This window comes from Panicum virgatum, chromosome 9K (assembly GCF_016808335.1).
Source record: "Panicum virgatum strain AP13 chromosome 9K, P.virgatum_v5, whole genome shotgun sequence".
NCBI classification, from domain to species: Eukaryota; Viridiplantae; Streptophyta; class Magnoliopsida; order Poales; family Poaceae; genus Panicum; species Panicum virgatum.
In genome coordinates this window covers 61,185,228-61,202,642 of record NC_053144.1, presented here as the reverse complement: position 1 = coordinate 61,202,642, position 17,415 = coordinate 61,185,228, and the positions used below count along the sequence as shown (strand labels likewise).

General features: G+C 41.9%; 3 protein-coding genes across 8 annotated transcripts; 2 read left to right on the top strand and 1 right to left on the bottom strand.

Annotated features, from left to right (window-relative positions):
* The first annotated feature begins 378 nt into the window (after positions 1 to 378).
* On the top strand, positions 379 to 8,521 carry LOC120646690 (cell cycle checkpoint protein RAD17-like). 5 transcript variants are annotated; one of them, XM_039923115.1, is made up of 12 exons: positions 379 to 778; positions 1,190 to 1,250; positions 2,196 to 2,278; positions 2,553 to 2,600; positions 3,519 to 3,614; positions 3,995 to 4,094; positions 4,464 to 4,609; positions 4,704 to 5,073; positions 6,094 to 6,219; positions 7,406 to 7,595; positions 7,678 to 7,738; positions 8,011 to 8,521. In XM_039923115.1, the coding sequence occupies exons 1-12, from the start codon at positions 554 to 556 to the stop codon at positions 8,218 to 8,220; spliced, it is 1,716 nt and encodes a 571-aa protein (XP_039779049.1). In that variant the 5' UTR covers positions 379 to 553; the 3' UTR covers positions 8,221 to 8,521. The 5 variants fall into 5 exon arrangements, with proteins under 5 accessions (XP_039779049.1, XP_039779047.1, XP_039779048.1 ...); XM_039923113.1 differs by having other exon boundaries at positions 380 to 778; positions 4,299 to 4,609; XM_039923114.1 differs by having other exon boundaries at positions 381 to 778; positions 3,558 to 3,614; positions 4,299 to 4,609.
* A 313-nt stretch (positions 8,522 to 8,834) lies between these two features.
* LOC120646689 (small GTPase LIP1-like) lies at positions 8,835 to 13,096 on the top strand. 2 transcript variants are annotated; one of them, XM_039923112.1, is made up of 8 exons: positions 8,836 to 9,214; positions 9,783 to 9,820; positions 11,042 to 11,133; positions 11,217 to 11,355; positions 11,756 to 12,060; positions 12,163 to 12,216; positions 12,298 to 12,425; positions 12,601 to 13,096. In XM_039923112.1, the coding sequence occupies exons 2-8, from the start codon at positions 9,784 to 9,786 to the stop codon at positions 12,791 to 12,793; spliced, it is 948 nt and encodes a 315-aa protein (XP_039779046.1). In that variant the 5' UTR covers positions 8,836 to 9,214; position 9,783; the 3' UTR covers positions 12,794 to 13,096. The 2 variants fall into 2 exon arrangements, with proteins under 2 accessions (XP_039779045.1, XP_039779046.1); XM_039923111.1 differs by lacking the exon at positions 9,783 to 9,820 and having other exon boundaries at positions 8,835 to 9,214.
* Positions 13,097 to 14,994: 1,898 nt separating this feature from the next.
* Positions 14,995 to 16,687, bottom strand: LOC120646688 (predicted GPI-anchored protein 58). Its single transcript, XM_039923110.1, has one exon. The coding sequence runs from the start codon at positions 16,260 to 16,262 to the stop codon at positions 15,522 to 15,524; it is 741 nt and encodes a 246-aa protein (XP_039779044.1). The 5' UTR covers positions 16,263 to 16,687; the 3' UTR covers positions 14,995 to 15,521.
* Between the last annotated feature and the right edge of the window lie 728 nt (positions 16,688 to 17,415).

The following is a 17,415-nucleotide window of genomic DNA, read 5'->3' as shown; positions in this document are numbered from 1 at the left end:
TATTTTGAAATGGAATCTTTTCTTTGAAGTATTAAACATAGACTAAGCACAAAACTAATTATAGAACTCGTCTGTAAATTACGAGACAAATTTATTAAGACTATTTTATCTGTAATTAGCACATGTTTACTTTAGCAATTTATTGTCTAAAATCACGGACTAATTAGGTTTTTCGCAATTTATAGGCAATGTGCGAAAACTAATTTTTTCGTCTATATTTAATACGCCATGTATGTGTTCAAATACTGATGTGATTAATGGGTAAAGTTTTTAAGGAGAACTAAACAAGGTGAGTGGATTTCATGTAAAGCTGTGAATGGCTAACAAAAAAATAAAAAGGACTGAAGGAGTGTGTGGATCTGGCGGCCGCAGAGGATCCTCACCTCCTCGTCGCCCCGACGCCGCCTCTCCCTGCAGGCTGCAGTCCCATTTTCCCTGTTTCCTTCCTTCCCCGCCGCCTAGACTCCGCCCAAAACCCCCAAAATCGCGCGGAGCGAATAAATCTTTTTCGAAAACGAAGCCCCAAAGCCCAACCATCTCGCCGCCGCCACCAATGGGGAAGCGGCCGCCGGTGGTCGTCCTCTCATCTTCCTCCGGCGAAGATGACGGCGGGGGGCGCCGCGGCCCTTCGGCGCGTAGGTCGAGGACGCCTGCGTCGGCGCCGGCGCGGGCGCAGTCTCAGGCAGCGAGCGGCTCCAGGAAAAAGCCGCGCCGCGAGAGCAGCGCGGGGAGAGGCCGCCGCCGCTGCTCCGAACCCGCGGCTTCGGACTCCTTGAAGGTGATAAAACTCGACCTAGAGTTTGGTTGGGATTCGATCCACATTTCTCCATTTTATTTTTCATCTAAATAGCAAATGCAACAATGGTTCTATTTCAATGTATTATAGTTTCTCATCTGTTTTTCGCTGGAATAAGTATTAGTGAGGAATGATCATTTCTGCTTCATTTTGTATTTGTAAGTAGTTTGGACGTGTGGTCTCTTGTGTTACTATTGATATAAGCTACAACTGGATGTGGATGGATAGTTTTACACGAACAGGGATAAAACATTCATTTAAATTATTTCCTGCCGTACCTTTTTCTTAGTCTTATATATACCTTTTCTATCCACTATCATCTAGTCGTTTTCTTACTTGAGCTGATCCTTTTGTGTAATTGATCACTGATACTTTGTTACCTTATCTGAAAAGGCTGAATTTGATATGCTCTCTGAGGATTTTTCAGAATGTTTTGATGACTTGGTCATGTCAGGTATATTTACTTCACCTCCGTTCTTGTATAATTTTATTTTTTTGAGTGTATTTTGAACTTCATATAACAGAACAAAGTTATGAACATAGAGTTTCTATGGAATTTTTTTCCAAATAGTGTGTATTTCGGCCATCCAATAAACGTTATGTGTGAAGCAGTTCTGAGTTTAGTTGTTTCTTTGTTTGTATGGTCTGGAAGTCTTCTACATTGCACAATGTTCAGTTTGCTCCATTCACTGTGTTACCGTACTGTATTGCACTGTTAAATCCTGTATACTGCTGAGAAACCAAGCAAAGTAGACTGTGAGATATGGAACACAAAAGAGATGCCTAATGCCTTGGATGCTGATAAATTAGCAATGTGAACTGCCCAAAAAACAGAATAATAAACAGCAGCAATGCTATACTGAATCAGCACCTGAGAAAGTTACATCTCCTTTTCCCCCATTCCATCCTTTTGGATTTTTCATCTAGTTTGTGAAATTCTTTTGGATAACCCATGACATTTGCTATGTAAATTTTAAGGGCATGTGGATGACACTGCACAGCTTTAATATCGGTAAGAGAATCTTCACACGTAATGAACGCTGTGCTAGTTTGCTGAATATATAAGACAAATAAGAAATTTGAGAAAATAAATATGTACAAGCTATACATTGATCGAAAAAGAGCAGTGCGGATTTCGGAAAGATATTTCTGTCGTTGATAGCAAATGAAACATCCAGATCAGCATATAGGAGTATTTCACTGGATTCACATGTATACATATTTTTTGCTTTTAGATGAACCTTCAGTTTCCTGTTTTTATCTGGAAACCCTTTGGCTTGGAACATATCTTTCTTTCCTTGATCCTGTGATGTTCTGATGTTCTCAAACCTTTGTGAATGTGAAGTTACACTATTTCACTGTTTCGATTTCTTCTGCTGATTAGCCTACTTCTAGGCAGGATCCAAACGGAAAGCAAAAGAGCTTTGGGTTGACAAGTACGCGCCCCGCTCGTTAGCAGAGCTTGCTGTTCATAAAAAGAAGGTCGGATCTTTTGTTACGGATTTACAAGTTACATATATTATGCTGTACACCTTTAGAATCATTTGAATTAGCTCATCCTTTGATGGGGTATGTATAGGTATACTCAATCTATTATATTTCCTGTTTTATGTTTCTCGCTTGATCAATAATTTTTTTAGTGAGAATATATCAGGGTGTTGATTTATTATTTCTGTCTTTTCATAGTTTGTCACCATGCATGAGCAATGAATAGGTATGAACTTCATGTGATATTTTGCACAATCTGTTTTTACAGGTTGAAGATGTAAAGAAATGGTTGGAAGAAAAGCTGATGGCGCCAAAGGTGATTGTTCTTCAAATTGAAACAAATTCAATTGCGAGTTTAACTTAGTCGAATATATTTCGATGATATGCAGATTCGCTGAGTGCATGTACGTAGTGTATAATCTAAATCTTCTCTGACATAGTAGAACTTTTTTTTAGGTTATCAACATATCTGTTCCGACGGATCAGATAGAGCTATAGCATTTTGTTATTTTTTTTCCTTTGGTTATGTTATTGTTCAAAATGCATTGGATGGGGATTTGGTCCCTTTGATGAACTCTCTGCTAGAGTAGAGGAGAAGCCATGCTATTGTATATGCCCTTCCTAGCAGTGCAATTTGACCAGCATTGTGGGTTGTACTGATGTTGCAGTCTGGTGTCGACTCATGAGAGTATCTCATGAAAGCACGAGTAATCAGGCCAGTAAAAAAATTCAGCAAAATTTCATGTTTATTGCTGTGGTCAGATGAATTTATGTAACAAAATATCTTGTAACGAGTCTATCTAATGTGTTATACTTATGATACATTGTCTAATTTCTTTGTTCTTATACAATTTATGATGCATCATGGACAGTTTTTAGCGAAATCATGATAGTCAAAATTCAAAAAATCTTGGCGAAATTCTGAGAACATTTCTGGAATTTCATGTTTACCAGCAGGGTTCGATAAATTTTATTTTGCAATATTTTTCTTTTCCAAATCAGGAACCTTTTTCTTAGCATGTTAAAATATTTTAATTGTTAGGATCAAGTGAAGTTCTTGTGCATTCCTTCATGGCATAAGAACCATGTATTGATAGAACTAATTTAAATTTTGAATTGCAAAATTATTGTTCAATTTTTATTCCTGCTGTAGGCAGATCAAAATTACCAAAATATCAACTCTGCTCAGCTACTTTTATCTATTTCTATTATTTATATATTTCAACTTTGACAGAGGATTAGAGATACTAATAGTGCAAAGGCAAATTTGCAGCAAACAGTTGGAGGATGGACTCTTGTCCTAACTGGGCAAACTGGTGTTGGAAAATCAGTATGTCCTTCCCTTAGATTTTCTTCTCTGAAATTTTTGTACCAAATGATGAAATTGAGTTTGGGCTCATCGTCCTTAAGTTCAATAGTTAGTTCACTGCACCTGTTTGATCCCTAGTTGGTTAGATTGATTTGGTGCATCATCAACCACAACGTGGCACAACATGTTGACAGCTCTAAATTATTCACCATATCATTGCAAGAATTTGATCAATTTAAGGCTGGAATTTGTTATTAAAAAAATAATGGCACATCTCAAAAATCTAACAATATCCTATGTTGTCTTTTTTTATATGGTTTTATATGTTAATTATGCTATACTAGTGAAGAACATGGTTCTGTTGCTCTGGAACTGTATTTAGCTAGTTAATTGTATCGCAGGCAACTGTGAAAGCGATTGCTGCTGACCTTGGAGCGGAATTATGTGAGTGGACAACTCCAGTACCAACGCTGTGGGCTGAACATCTTCATGCTAATTCAGGTAGCGTTGTTGTCGTCTAAACATTCTCTCTCCTATTTGTTGGGATTTTGAAGAGCTGTTCGAAGTATGTATGAACTCCACATCCACACACTTCTGTCATACTGATGAACTAGTCCACGGTACTCTGGCATATTGTCAAAGCATTCTAATTGCCAGAACTTTTCTGTTAAATATTTATTATTTTTCTTCAATGTTCAATTGAAGGATTACGCTATATATCCAAGCTGGAAGAATTTGAAAACTTTGTGGAGAAAATAAGAAAATATGCAATGCTTTGTCCAATGAGCATCACTTCCAAAAGAAAGCTGATTATTAATCTGATTGATGACATCCCTGTAACAAGTGGACATGCTGCTTTTGCAAGACTAGGAAAATGCTTAACTGGTTTGATTCAAAGTACCCAAGTACCAACTGTCATTTCACTTACTCACTATCACAACAGTGAGAGTAATGATACTGCGACGTGGAACTCTGAGGACCTTGACTCCTTACTTCAAGGTTCTGGTGCTCATAAGGTAAAAAAGACCAAATGTTGACAGATTTTATGATGATGGTTACATATGTTTTTTTACCGCTTGTTTCTAAAAGGGCACCACCAATTTCTTGCAGATTGCTTTCAATCCGGTAACCACAAATTCTATCAAGAAAATTCTTATTCGAATATGCAAAGAAGAAAGATATGATGCACCTGAAGAACTACTGCATCAAATAGCAACATCCAGTGGAGGTGACATCAGACATGCAATAATGTCTCTTCAATATTATTGCCTTGATCCTAGAAGGCATAGTTCTGCACTGGCAACAAGTGCTACTTGTGCTGGTTCAAAGAGTCGTAATTCTCTGGTTCCACGGCAGGAGAGCTATGGCCTCAGCAGTGTACTACCCTCTCCATGTGGAAGAGATGAGACTCTTACACTATTTCATGCCTTGGGGAAATTTTTGCACAATAAGAGGGAAACTAATTGTGAAGTTAATATTGGTATGTAAGAACTAAGCATTATCTCACCCTTTCAACAATTCACCTTCAAATGTTTTTAATTTTGCAAGAAAATATTTCCTGTGTCTTCATGTTGTGATATTGCTATGTACACTCTTCCATTCAAATTTGAGGGTATGTATGTTGCGTGTGAGCAATACTGCGTGTGAGTATATTCTGGCACCCTGTTTTTTGTTGACATGTTGTATTTAGTTCAACTTGAACTGTCAGTGCATTTTTGGCCACTGTTTATTTATTTTATTCATTACTAATTGGTTATTAAGAAGGGCGGGCCTGGTGCAGCAGTAGAGCGTACCGTCTGTAACCGGAAGGTCCCGGGTTCGAGCCCCAGCCTCTGCACATTTGTGTGGGTAAGGCTTGGGGCTTAAAAACAACCCTTCCCCAGACCCCGCACAGTGCGGGAAGCCTACGGCACTGGGTACGCCCTTTTTTTTTATTACTAATTGGTTATTAGGCAATGGCTGACCATCCTTTTCAGTTTGCTGGATCTAATTTTAACATATACTTAGAGAGTTAGAATGCAGGAATTTCGCGAGAAATAATTCAATTTCAACAAGACTAGGGAGAAATAATCCCTGTGAACCAGATGTTGGCTTGTGCACTTCTGCCCCCTGTTTAGGATTTACATTGGACTCTTTCGATGAAAAGAAGGATTTACATTGGGTTTATTTGGCTATGATGACCAACATTCAGTAATCCAACAATTTACTTTTTAAAGTTCCAGTATACTTTTGCACTTTACAAGGTCGAGATTAGTGTTTCTTTATTAAATTATCAAATTCGTTTGCTCTGATCATTGTCTAATACCGACCAGATATCCATACTCTTGACTTCCATATTTTTCAATTTAGTGCCCTATTATTAGATAAACACTACAATTGTATGCTGTGGCTTCTATTTGGACTGACTACTAACAATAGTGTGCTTCAGAAAATCCGTAAGAGGATTTGTTCATCATTTACTTTTGTTTTCTCTCTGAAATTTATGATGTTTCATTCCTAGACCTGGATCCGTTCCCTCTTCAAGAAAAACTGAGAAGAAATTCACTCAAAATGGATGTTCCTGAAAAGATTCTTTCACAAGCACACGGAAAAGTACGGACAGTCGCAGATTTCTTACATGAAAATGGTAAGTAACTATTTTTGATCATAGGAGTAGAGAACATACACTTGACCTGTGTTTGCCTCCCATGTATTATATAGTTCTCTCAGGCATGTTAATGAATGTATATTGGGAACAGCATTATTTATATTTTTCTCAAGTTTGCCGGTGCTGTCAGTTGATCCTATGTTGATTTGTGAAGCACTAATTCTTGAGCTTCCAATTTTTTTCATGCAGATGAAGTGGAGCATTTGAAAATTACTGACTAAATGGCTAAATAATAGTAGTAGTATGCCTTTTTTTTGTTAGTGCTGTTTTGTATGCCTTTTTTGTGGGCTGATAATTTATCAGGTTTTTACCTTGTATAACTTCTGTTAGCATTTTGTTCCGATGGGCAAATGAGTTGGACCAACTAACAAACTACTAACAAAGTATAAATGCATTCCATTAGGATTTAACCTTGTATCATTTCTGTTAGCATTTTGTTCCGATGGGCAAATCAGTTGGACCAACTAACAAACTACTAAACTAACAAAGTATAAATGCATTCCAGTAGGATTTCTACAGCAAATTAACCTCTGACTGGTGGCCCTGAAGTTATTCACACACTGCTATTACTATTATTGACACTAGGATGCTACTACCGGTGCTAGCTTGCTACTGTTTATCCAGGGGGCTCAACCCAACTAGAGTCTCAGCTTTGTGGCTATTGCTTCCTTGATGTCTTGGGTCTTCCTCTAGTCTTTTAGGATTAACTAATGTGCATCATCAAACTAGGTGGGTAGTTGAAAGGACAGAGGATCTTTTAATTGTATAGAAAATAACTGTGCACGGATTCACAGGCTAGCAGGCTACTGAATTATATGCTGCAAAAAGTATGTGTGCTCACCTTGAATATTGTTAAGGCTTCTTTTCTTTTAATGTGCTTTTACTTAGCAGAAGTAGCAACTGGTCTGATTCAATTTGCAGTAATATGCGATGCTAAGCATCTCTTGGGGCCAAATGGGTAGCTCATTCATAATTCCGTCATTGCTTTTATGGATTCCTTATTGTTTCAGTTTTTTTTTAAATGTTCATTTGCTTTGTCGTATTTGAACTCAGAAGTGTGCCTTTTGAAGCCGCTGCTCCCTCAGGGAAAATGTGTACTCAATAACTGATTGTTCACTCACTATTTAAATAGATTAACGAATAGTTGATATCTGATGTTTTGCAGTTCTTGATTTCATTGATGATGAAGCTGTAGATGATGCATGGGTTGTGTTATCATATTTGAGTGATGCAGACTGTCTTCTTACTGGTAGTCCATTCACATCATACAACTCAGAAAATATGGCACAACTCATTGCCGCATCTGTTGCAGCACGAGGGGTTCTTTTCGGAAATGCTCATGTGGCTCCCTCACGGTATTTTAACTGACAACATAATTTTATCTGACAGAGCTAGGTGTTCATGTTTATTTGGTTCACTATGATTTGGCATAAGCAGGTGGCATACTATCCGGAGCCCGAAGCTTTGGCAAACTGAGCAGTCATTTCGATCTAATAAGGTAAATTCAATAGCTAAACCCTACAATGTTTTATGCAATTACCAAAATGATGTACGGAAAATTGGTATGCTTATTGCCTTATTCTCAACCAATTTCTTATACCATACACATACCTTTTCATGGCTCTTAGAGCTTGTCTTCTGAAGTCAATCTGTTCATACATTATTCACGTCTAGTTGACGGAATCAATACAGTGATTATATCCATTATTATCCTTACTAAACAGCTGGTACATGACAACCTGTATTTTTAATTTGTTGGGGAAAATGCAGAACCAGATTTTAAAGGAAAGATTTGATTGTTCAAGTTCCTGTGGTTCCTGCAACTTCTCTGACATAGTCAGAGAATTCAGACCGTTGGAGAGATGGATTGGTCCTCGCAGCGATGGATTGCCTCATGGCAGTAGCTCGCTCTTGGTTGATAAACTCGATGCTGATGGAAGTCAGGATGAAGAAGATGACGACGTGATAGAAGAATGCTAAAAGTTAGATCATGCATCCTTACTGCATTATCCTAAAGCACCAAATTTTTCAGTGACCTCACATCCTGAAGCGCATGTTCAATCGAGCAAGTTACCTTTTTATTTTGGTTGATCACTGATGCGGCTGTTGAACTGGAGCTGGCAATGCAGTAGGATCGTTCTCACCAAATGTTAGGCAGGTGTCAATGAATGTTCATTTTGGCGAGCTGATTTATCCTGTTCATATGTACCATGATGACTCACCCTACAGAATCATTTATGATCTGACATGTAAATCATCTGAGCGGGTCTCTTCCACATCATATTGTCTCGCAAATGTGTTTCTTCTTGTTTTCCCCCCACCTTTTGCATATTCGATCGTGCCGCACGCACGGGATTGTGCTGTTAAACCTAACCGCGCTGCGCGTTTGGCCGCATGGCAACAAATCGAGCTAAACCTCTCTTTTTGTCGGAAAAAAAAATCGTTGAGCGATCCGACGAGCACAAAATCTGAGTTGACTAATTTTGGGCATCATGTGCCCACGATCTAAGCGCACATATTTTATTGCCAGTCAATCGTACTCGTAGAGTGTAATCAACTTAAAATCTAAAAAAAATGAGTGTAATCACCTTAATGAAGGCTTGAACCGAAAGAAAAACAGTGGGAGAGATTCACGTCTTCGGCCATCCGGTCGCGGCCATTCACGGCCTCCGTTGTCGGTGCTCGGACCCTCGCCTGAGAGAGAGCCGTCCCTTGATCCCTTGCTTCCCGGAATCCTGCCTCCTCCGGGCCGGCGCGTCGAATTGCGCTCGGGGCGGGCGGGTCCCCGTCGAGGCCGATCCGGCGATCCCAACGTCGGGGCGTTTCGTCGGTGCCGTGGGGTTCGTGCCGCGGGCGCCGGCGCCGGCGATGTTTTGGAAGGATAGCGGCAGCCGGAGCAGCAGTGGCAGCGGCCGGGATCAGAACGGCGTGGGGCCCTTCGGCCAAGTGCGCGTCCTCATCGTCGGTGATTCAGGTGTGCCTTTTGCAACTTGTCATGAACCTGATACTTGGCGTATTTACGAGAATCTGGGAACACGAGTAGGCACTGATTTTGAGCGATTCTGCATTGTCCATTTTGAGGTCTTTTTTTTTTAAGAAGGAAAGGCCGCACGGCCCCTGCCCCATTTCATAGAAATCAAGCAGAACGTAGCATGCTCAAGCATGTTCAGTACAAGTTTTCAGCAACTAAGGCCAAGGGAAGGGGAAAACCTGATACTTGCCATCAGCAAGATCAGCCCCAGGTCCCGACGAGACACAGAAAGAAACTGAAGGTTCAAAAACCATTTTTCGGTCTTGTTAGAATACGATATGAAATGACTTGATCATAAATTCAGAATTAAAACAAGGCCTGAAGCTTCTTGAATCAGTGATCCTTGTAGTCTGAACTCAAAACTGTTACGACCTGCTGTTTGCTCGGCGATGTAAAATGTTTGAAGTTCGAACCTGGTGGTCCTTTATGCGATGCAATCTGACTGGGGTGATCCCTGTAATTCTTAAAAAACAGAACGTCACATTCCTAAACCTATATTCAAATTTTTCAGGATGGTGTATTGCAGTATTGGTGTAGCTCTGCTTGAAGGTGTGGTTATTCTGTTAACCTTTTGGCCTGCTTTGACGTAGGGAATTGGATGACATATATAGGTGCAGTGGTAAGCATGGGATCAGTAGAATCGAAACCATACAAAGGTCGACACATTTGTTTGCCTTGTGGAGACTTGGATTTTCTGAACTGTGGAATGGGAACCATCATCATACAGAGTCACTGAATTTATCATACTTGAAAGCAGTATCTCTAAGTGACAATGGCCAATGTTCCAGTTTTGAACTTTATCCAGTATCTGAAACTTAATTGGAAATTTATTCCGGGTGTTCGGTGATTTAATTATTCATCAGGCCCTCACCTTTATCGGTGGTGTACTGTTGCATGTATTCTGAGATTGAATCCTTCTCGGAGCTAGTTTGTCTTTAGCCTGGAAACTTGATCCTTCAGAACCTTTGCAAGAATACCTGCAACATCGTCTTCTTTAATTTCTTATTGTATCCATCACCTTTTTAAATACCTGCAACATCGTGCTTATCCTGCTTTCCATCATATTACGAGCTAAAAGATTGAAATAGCATAGAGCAAACTGAGCTTTGTTCAATTTCTTTTGTTTTGAGAACAATCAGTGCACATATTTCATTTTTAAGAAGTAACAAATACCAAATATATAAGGGCCAGTTAAGTGGTAGGCTAGTAGTAGCCTGACTTGGTAAGTGTCCTAGGATAGAATTCTGGACCTAGCAAGTACATGAATCAGTAGGAAAGAAAAGAAAAAAAAAGAGGTTTCTAATAAAAACCCGCGTGGATGAAAGAAACTATTCAATTCTATGAAAACAACACCACAATTACTACAGCAGATGTTGATAATGACACGGGCACACGGCCTGGCTCCAGTTCAAACTTGAGAGCTTCATTGGCAATTTTGTGACTTCTTTAATCGTGCATGTATGCTATTTCTGTATGGAGGTGATATTTTGCTCTAAAGAATTGGCAACTGAACCTCTACAATACACAGTGGCGGAGCTATGTTGGGGCCATAGAGGGCCATGGCCCCCCTTAGCATGCAAACTTTCCATTACTTAAACAGTAATTTAACACTGTTCATTGCTTTAGCGGCTAAATTAACAAAGGCTGGCTCCTCCTAATTCTTTGGTAAGGCTCCGCCAGTGACAATACATTTGCATGTTTCTGAATATTACACTGCTGGCTATAGTGCTTCAGTTGTATGCTTTGTCCTTAACTTTTCTCCATTCTTAGGTGTTGGGAAATCTTCACTGGTGCATCTTATTTTAAAAGGTTCTGCTATTGCTCGGCCAGCACAAACAGTAGGATGCACAGTGGGCATTAAAGTAAGTACATTTTCTGTGCTTTCCTGACTTGTAGGTTTTGCAATTTATGCCTAACTTACATTTTGTACTTTTTGTCATTTCAGCATATTACTTATGGAAGTACAGGTGGTTCATCCAACAATGTCAGTGATGCTGAAAGGAACTTCTTTGTTGAGCTTTGGGATGTCTCAGGACATGACCGATACAAAGCATGTCGGTCAATATTCTATACACAAATCAACGGTACATGCCATGTCTCTTCTTATTAGCAACATATTACTGTCTTTGTCACGCATCTTTGTAAGCATCATGGCTTGATTTTGGCAGTCTTTTCCTACGTGAGAGTGAGAGCCATTTGATAGTTTCAATTGACGTTCGACTCTAAAAACTGTTGACGGTAGCTCTCTAAATTATACTACGTTGTAGTGCTAATGCTTCAATCTGCATAACCTACTCGTACCAGTTCTTGATCGGCACCCTTTGTATTTCTATATCATTTTTGTCAGGGCTCTGGTTTATTTATAATTTGGTTCTAAATTTCTTTCGACTTCAATCTGCCAGCTACCAGAACCTCTAGTTTTGTGCTTCTTATCAATCAATACTGTAAGCATTTGAACTCACTGTTTCTGACTTTGTCCGTCAGGGGTCATATTTGTTTATGACCTTTCTCAGAGGAAGTCCAAGTCAAACTTGAGCAAATGGGCTGTTGAAGTTGCTGAAATGGGCACCTTCTTAGCTCCTCTCGGATCTGGTGGACCTGGAGGACTTCCAGTGCCTTATCTGGTAATCGCTAATAAAGTGGATCTCGTGCCAAGAGATGGTACAAGAGCAAGCAGCGGGAATCTTGTTGATCTTGCTCGCCAATGGGCTGAGAAGCAGGGCTTTCTTCGGTGTAGTGAAGAACTCCCACTCACAGAGAGCTTTCCGGGGAACTCCGGCCTCCTGTCGGTTAGATCTCATATTGTCCTACTCCCATCTGACTGACTTTACTTTTACACTCTGTTTGTGCTTATCGAACGTGTTGCAGTGCTAAATATTTATTGATTCCAGGCTGCCAAGCAAGCAAGATATGACAAAGAAGCTCTGATCAAGTTTTTCCGCATGGTTTGTATAGACGAGTTTCATTGATTTATTTTCTCCGCTCCATGAATTTCACGTTTAATGCTGTTAAACCAAACCTTTCAGTTGATCAGGAGAAGATACTTTTCAAATGAGCCTCCTGCCCCAAATCCCTGGTCTCTTACTCCAAGAGAAGATACCATCCTTCCTGTAGAGACTCTTGGAGATAGCACGGATAGCTTCCAAAGGAAAAGGTGAGCGTGCCTAACATGAAAGAGACCCTTAGAAAGAAAACTCGAATGAACCAAATAAAATAATGCAGAAACGGGAACACTTAATTCATCTGTGGCTGGGGCGCAATTCTGGCGTAGATTGCAAAAATGCAGAGGTCGTGTACTTATCTATAGTTCTCTTTATTTATTTTTGCAGCCTTAGTGGTGAGGGCTTTTTGTACAATGGAGTGGTCCCACTTCCAGCTCAGAGGAACCTCGCACCGCCACCCACTCTGAATCCGCAGCAGCCCGTGTTGTCCTTGGATAACTACAGGTATCACCGGTTCTCCTCCTCGTCGCTTCCAGACGTGAGCAGCGGTCGAACAAGCCGAGAAGATATGAATGTATGATACACGCCATCATACCCGCAAAATGTGGTAAGCATATGGTGCCCTGGAATTGAGTTCCTACCGGCATCTTGAACTGCCTAGTGCCTTGCTTGCAGCATTTGAATGGTGCCAAGGCGAGCTCTTGTTTCGGTTTAATTGTCCTGTCATTATCTGATCACTAGGTGATTCCTTCTCTCCTTTTCCTTTTCTTTCCCTCCCATCTGTATTCACTTAGAAGAAATGCATAACTGTCATGAGGACAATGTGCATAACGGTGCCTATATGACTATATACTAAAAGCAATAGAATAATTCTTTCTTTTTTCGGTGGTGACTTGATCTGTCCTTACCTCCCGAGCTTAACTAGTCGAATTATATTAAGAAGCAAATTCACATCCAGGCTAAGCTGAGAGCCTGAACCGGTGTGAAGCCCTTCTGAGTTGTGACCATGAGGGCGCGAGCCTTGATTAGATGGACCTCGCACACCATTCTGCCGGGGGCGAGTGGCGACCCCGTCACGCAACTTGGACGGACCGGGCAGGCATGGGTATCATATCGCGCGCACGTTTGTCTTCAGCAGCTAAGCCGACGCCAGCTACCGGCGCGACCGCGACCGGCGCGGCGCGGCGGACGGCGACGCCACGGGGGCGTCTATTCCATAGTACGCGGCCCATCTATCCGTCGATCGCAGCGGCCGCCGCACTGCGCTGCGCGTCTCGTGTCGGAGGGGTACGACGTCGACGGTCGCCGCCGTGGAGTGGAGACGTGGCGCGCGAGCAGGCCCAGATGGTGCTCGGCGTGCGTCGGCCGCGGTCGCGCGCCGCCCAGAACGAACTCGACGCGACGACCGTGACCCCGCCCGTGGACACTCCTCCGGTTCGCGCGCGGAGGCCGGAGAGGGGCAACCGGACCGGCCGGTCCTACGCGTTCACGCTGCGGCCGAGGAATCCGGTACTACTACTACTGAGTACGAGTTCCTATACGGTCTCGCAGATGTAGGTATGTTGCTTAGGCCTTGTTTAGTTCGCGAAAATTTTCACTTTCGTTGTTATTTTTGTTGTTATTTGATAATTAATATCTTATTGTGGATTAATTAGATTTAAAAGATTCGTCTCGTCGTTTACAGTTAAACTGTGTAATTACTTATTTTTTCAACTGTATTTAATGCTCCATGCATATGTTCAAAAATTCGATGTAACGAGTTCTGTAGGAAAATTTTTGAGAACTAAACATGACCTTAATAAATCGTCTTCATGATCGTGATTTACAACCACCTTAATTAATTATCCCTGCACTTTATAGCGTCAAAATGTATTAAGATGTTTTTTTTGTCTTTCGATTGCAACGGTTTCTTTACTTTAATGAAGGTGAAGTTGTATATCCAATGATATACTGGCATACTGCCGATGTGTATGCGTCCCTTAGCTAGGGAACTTACTAATGATGCTCAAGGCGTTCATTATCACCTCCTTTTTTTTTCCATATGCAATTGTACAAAGTGAACAAAATCATTGTCCACATTTCAGTTTCAACACGTCAAGCGGGCATTATATTCCAATAATGATACAATTTCCTTTATTTGTCAACTTCATTTTGTTACCATGTGTTTGATTGTCAAATTAAGGTACTCGTAGGCCCATTGTTTTATTTTAAAAATTAACGTACATTTAACAATCTAGATGTTATCTTAGCTTCTTGTAATATCGATCTACTCTGTTGGCGTTATTGGAGAAGAAAAACATCGGTTAGTTTTTACAAAAACTTAACCCAATACAAATACAGAATGTTTTTCCCAGATGAAGAGCTAGTTCGGTTCTCTGCTTCAAACAAACTTTCATCCCTTGCTATATGAGTACAAACAAAACTGTTCATTATTTTAAATAGTTCATCATCTTAGCACGAGCCTCGCACGGTTATAATTAAGTGTATTTTGTTCGCTATGGTCACTTAGTTATCCCAGGACAGTACAAATTAACAATTTTAAGATGCTAATGTTCATCAGTACATCATACATGTGTTTGTTTTCTTCCATTTCCAAGTGCTCAAAACACATAATAATGCTCAATTTCCAAGCACTCAAAACACATAATAATAGCATTAGGAAATTTGAAGAAAAAAGGTCACAAGTACTTGTTTTGAGGAGATTATTGCAAAATAAATGAGCATCAAGACTATAATTTTCTCGACCCATAACATGCATATGAATTCTTGCTGCCGCTTTCATAACATATTTAATACAGGTGGATTTAGATCACAAGGAAGCAACATTTTCTCACTTCAATACTTTGCCAAGCACACAATTTTTTTTGTATATATATATAAGTAAAAGCCACACCACTTGAATACACCATATATGTAGTAATCTCTTGATACAAGGTAATTCAAAAACCCATCACCCAATCAAGAAAAGCTGTACTGCTTCGTACACAGTAGTTACGTACTCACGTCGGTAGACATCACGTAAAACCCTAGATATCTACCACATGGCGTCTTCCACAGACTAACCTCATTAGCTGACATCGTCTTCTTCCTCTCGCTTTTGCACCGCCAGAGATAGCATCCATCCAACGCCGCCATCACAGTCACACTACGGACAGCTCGACCGACCATAGCTCGAGCATCACATATTTTCTCCCAATATTTTTCCTACCTTTAGTACGCATTTAATTTTCCCGGCCAAAAAAATAGTATTGGAGGGAAATATTATAGAGAATACCAAAACGCGGCGGAGAAACGGCCTTGCTTCTCTCCTACAGGCGGAGGAGGCCGTGGATGCCGTCGGCGGTGGCGGCCTCCACGTTGCAGGACGGAGCGGCCGGCGCCACCGTCCTGGAGGCTGTGGCAGGGGCTTTCATGACGAGGGAGAACCTGGGCATCGGCAGGCTGCTGGGCGGCGGCGCGAGCGCGTGCAGCAGTTCCTGGACGAAGTTCCTGGCCACCTCCTGCTCGAGGTCGTCCAGCGCCTCGGTCACCACAGGCGCGGGCGGCAGAGGCGTCGCCCGCTCCAGCGGCTTCTTCTTCTGCGCCCTGGGCGCCTCCGCCGTCGACGGCTTTGCCGGCCTCCTCCTCCTGTCTCTCTCACGCCGCGCAGGTGCTGGCGCTGCCTCTGCTGCTGGAACTGTGGTGGTTACCGCTGCGCCCCGGCCGGCGCGTGGCGCCGGCGGTGGTGGAGGCGGAGCTGCTGGTAGGCAGGGGAAAGTGGCGTACTTGGCGGCGGTGGGTGGGAGCGGCAGGAGCGGCGGTTGGTTGGACGGTAGGAGAGGCAGAGATGGCGACGAGTATATCGGAGGCCTCGCGTACGGAAGCGCGGGAGCGGAGGTCCACGCGCCACCGTTGTGGAGGTGGTTGTATGGCTGGAGCATCGGGAAGGAGCCGTACGCGCCGCCCGGCGCCGCCGGCTTCGCGCCGGGGCCCCGCCGGATGCGGCCGAGGGACCTCGTCTTGGGGAACTCGAGGCTTCCAGACGATCGATCCAGGAGAACGTTTTCCATCTTGTTGATCTGGGATGAAAGGTCTTACTTCTTAGGTCTCTCTGCGCTATTTTGCTCTAAGAAAGACACAGGTAAGGGAAAAGGAAATCAAAAGGAGAACTGCTGATGAGAAGGAAGGTTAAAAGCTGAAAGAACTGTATTAGTTTGAGTGAAAACTGCAAGATCGAAAAAGCTAGCTAGATCCTTGGGGAAGAAAAACAGCAAGGATGCTAGATTGCTAGGATTGATCGATGCAGCGGCTTTAGATCAAGAGCAGAAGAAAGAAACAGAAAAAAAAAACCGAGGAAGAAGCTCTATCTATTCTTGTGTGGAGACTGGAGAAGATGTTGTCTTCCTCCAGCTGCTGTCTAAGGTAGAGAGGGAATGGCCATGCACCGAGACCAAGCCCACCCTCCACCACCGGGCTACAGCGCGGTGGCATGCGATGGCCCCCTCTTTATAGCCGAGAGATGAAGGTTGAGAGATGGGTTAGGTGTCACACCGTCTAACGTTGGGGAAAATATGGGAGGGGATTTGACAAAAAAAATTGCGAAAAGGGATTTGACAATTGACCACAAACTACCGTCCTCGGTTTCTTCTCTAGCGCTAATGGCAAGTTTGCACGTGTTCTTCCAGGTTAAGTTAAAAAATACTTTTGGTGATGCCCCCTGAGAGAATGGTATTTTGTTCTTTGCCAATTGTGAGCATATTGTTCCGAGAACACTACCACGAGGACTTTAGGAGCAAAAGATAAGCTATGTCTACTCCCGAAAAGAAAATACTACCGGCATAATTAGGACAAATATATGGGAGCGATACTTCACGTATTATTTGTTGTATAGCCCAATTTGTTATAATTCAGACAAACGCTTAATTAACTACACACATTTAAACTTCAAAATAATCAAGGACATAAATGTAGTCAAATTAAACTGCTCATATATACTGTATCAGCATAACAAACAAACGCCTAGATTGTTTGAGAGACAAGGGATTATGGAATAAAATAAAATCCAAGTGGGGGTAGTTTTGCATTTTTGCAGAGCGAAAATGCCGACAGCCACAGTAGACCAGCCTAGTCAGCCAACCATTGCCAACCACAGGACTCGGTGGGGGAAAAAAACAACGCGCAAAAACAAAATGCTCCATATTTCAAAGAACCCGCAGCACGTAG

Bases quoted from the DNA above. Each gene is read 5' to 3' on its own strand.
- LOC120646690 (XM_039923113.1), top strand. From the start codon at position 554: ATGGGGAAGCGGCCGCCGGTGGTCGTCCTCTCATCTTCCTCCGGCGAA. The intron at 779-1,189 runs GTGATAAAACTC...TTATCTGAAAAG, and splicing joins CGGCTTCGGACTCCTTGAAG to GCTGAATTTGATATGCTCTC. The intron at 7,596-7,677 runs GTATTTTAACTG...TGGCATAAGCAG, and splicing joins GCTCATGTGGCTCCCTCACG to GTGGCATACTATCCGGAGCC.
- LOC120646689 (XM_039923111.1), top strand. From the start codon at position 9,109: ATGTTTTGGAAGGATAGCGGCAGCCGGAGCAGCAGTGGCAGCGGCCGG. The intron at 11,134-11,216 runs GTAAGTACATTT...TTGTCATTTCAG, and splicing joins GATGCACAGTGGGCATTAAA to CATATTACTTATGGAAGTAC. The intron at 12,217-12,297 runs GTTTGTATAGAC...CAAACCTTTCAG, and splicing joins TGATCAAGTTTTTCCGCATG to TTGATCAGGAGAAGATACTT.
- LOC120646688 (XM_039923110.1), bottom strand. From the start codon at position 16,262: ATGGAAAACGTTCTCCTGGATCGATCGTCTGGAAGCCTCGAGTTCCCC.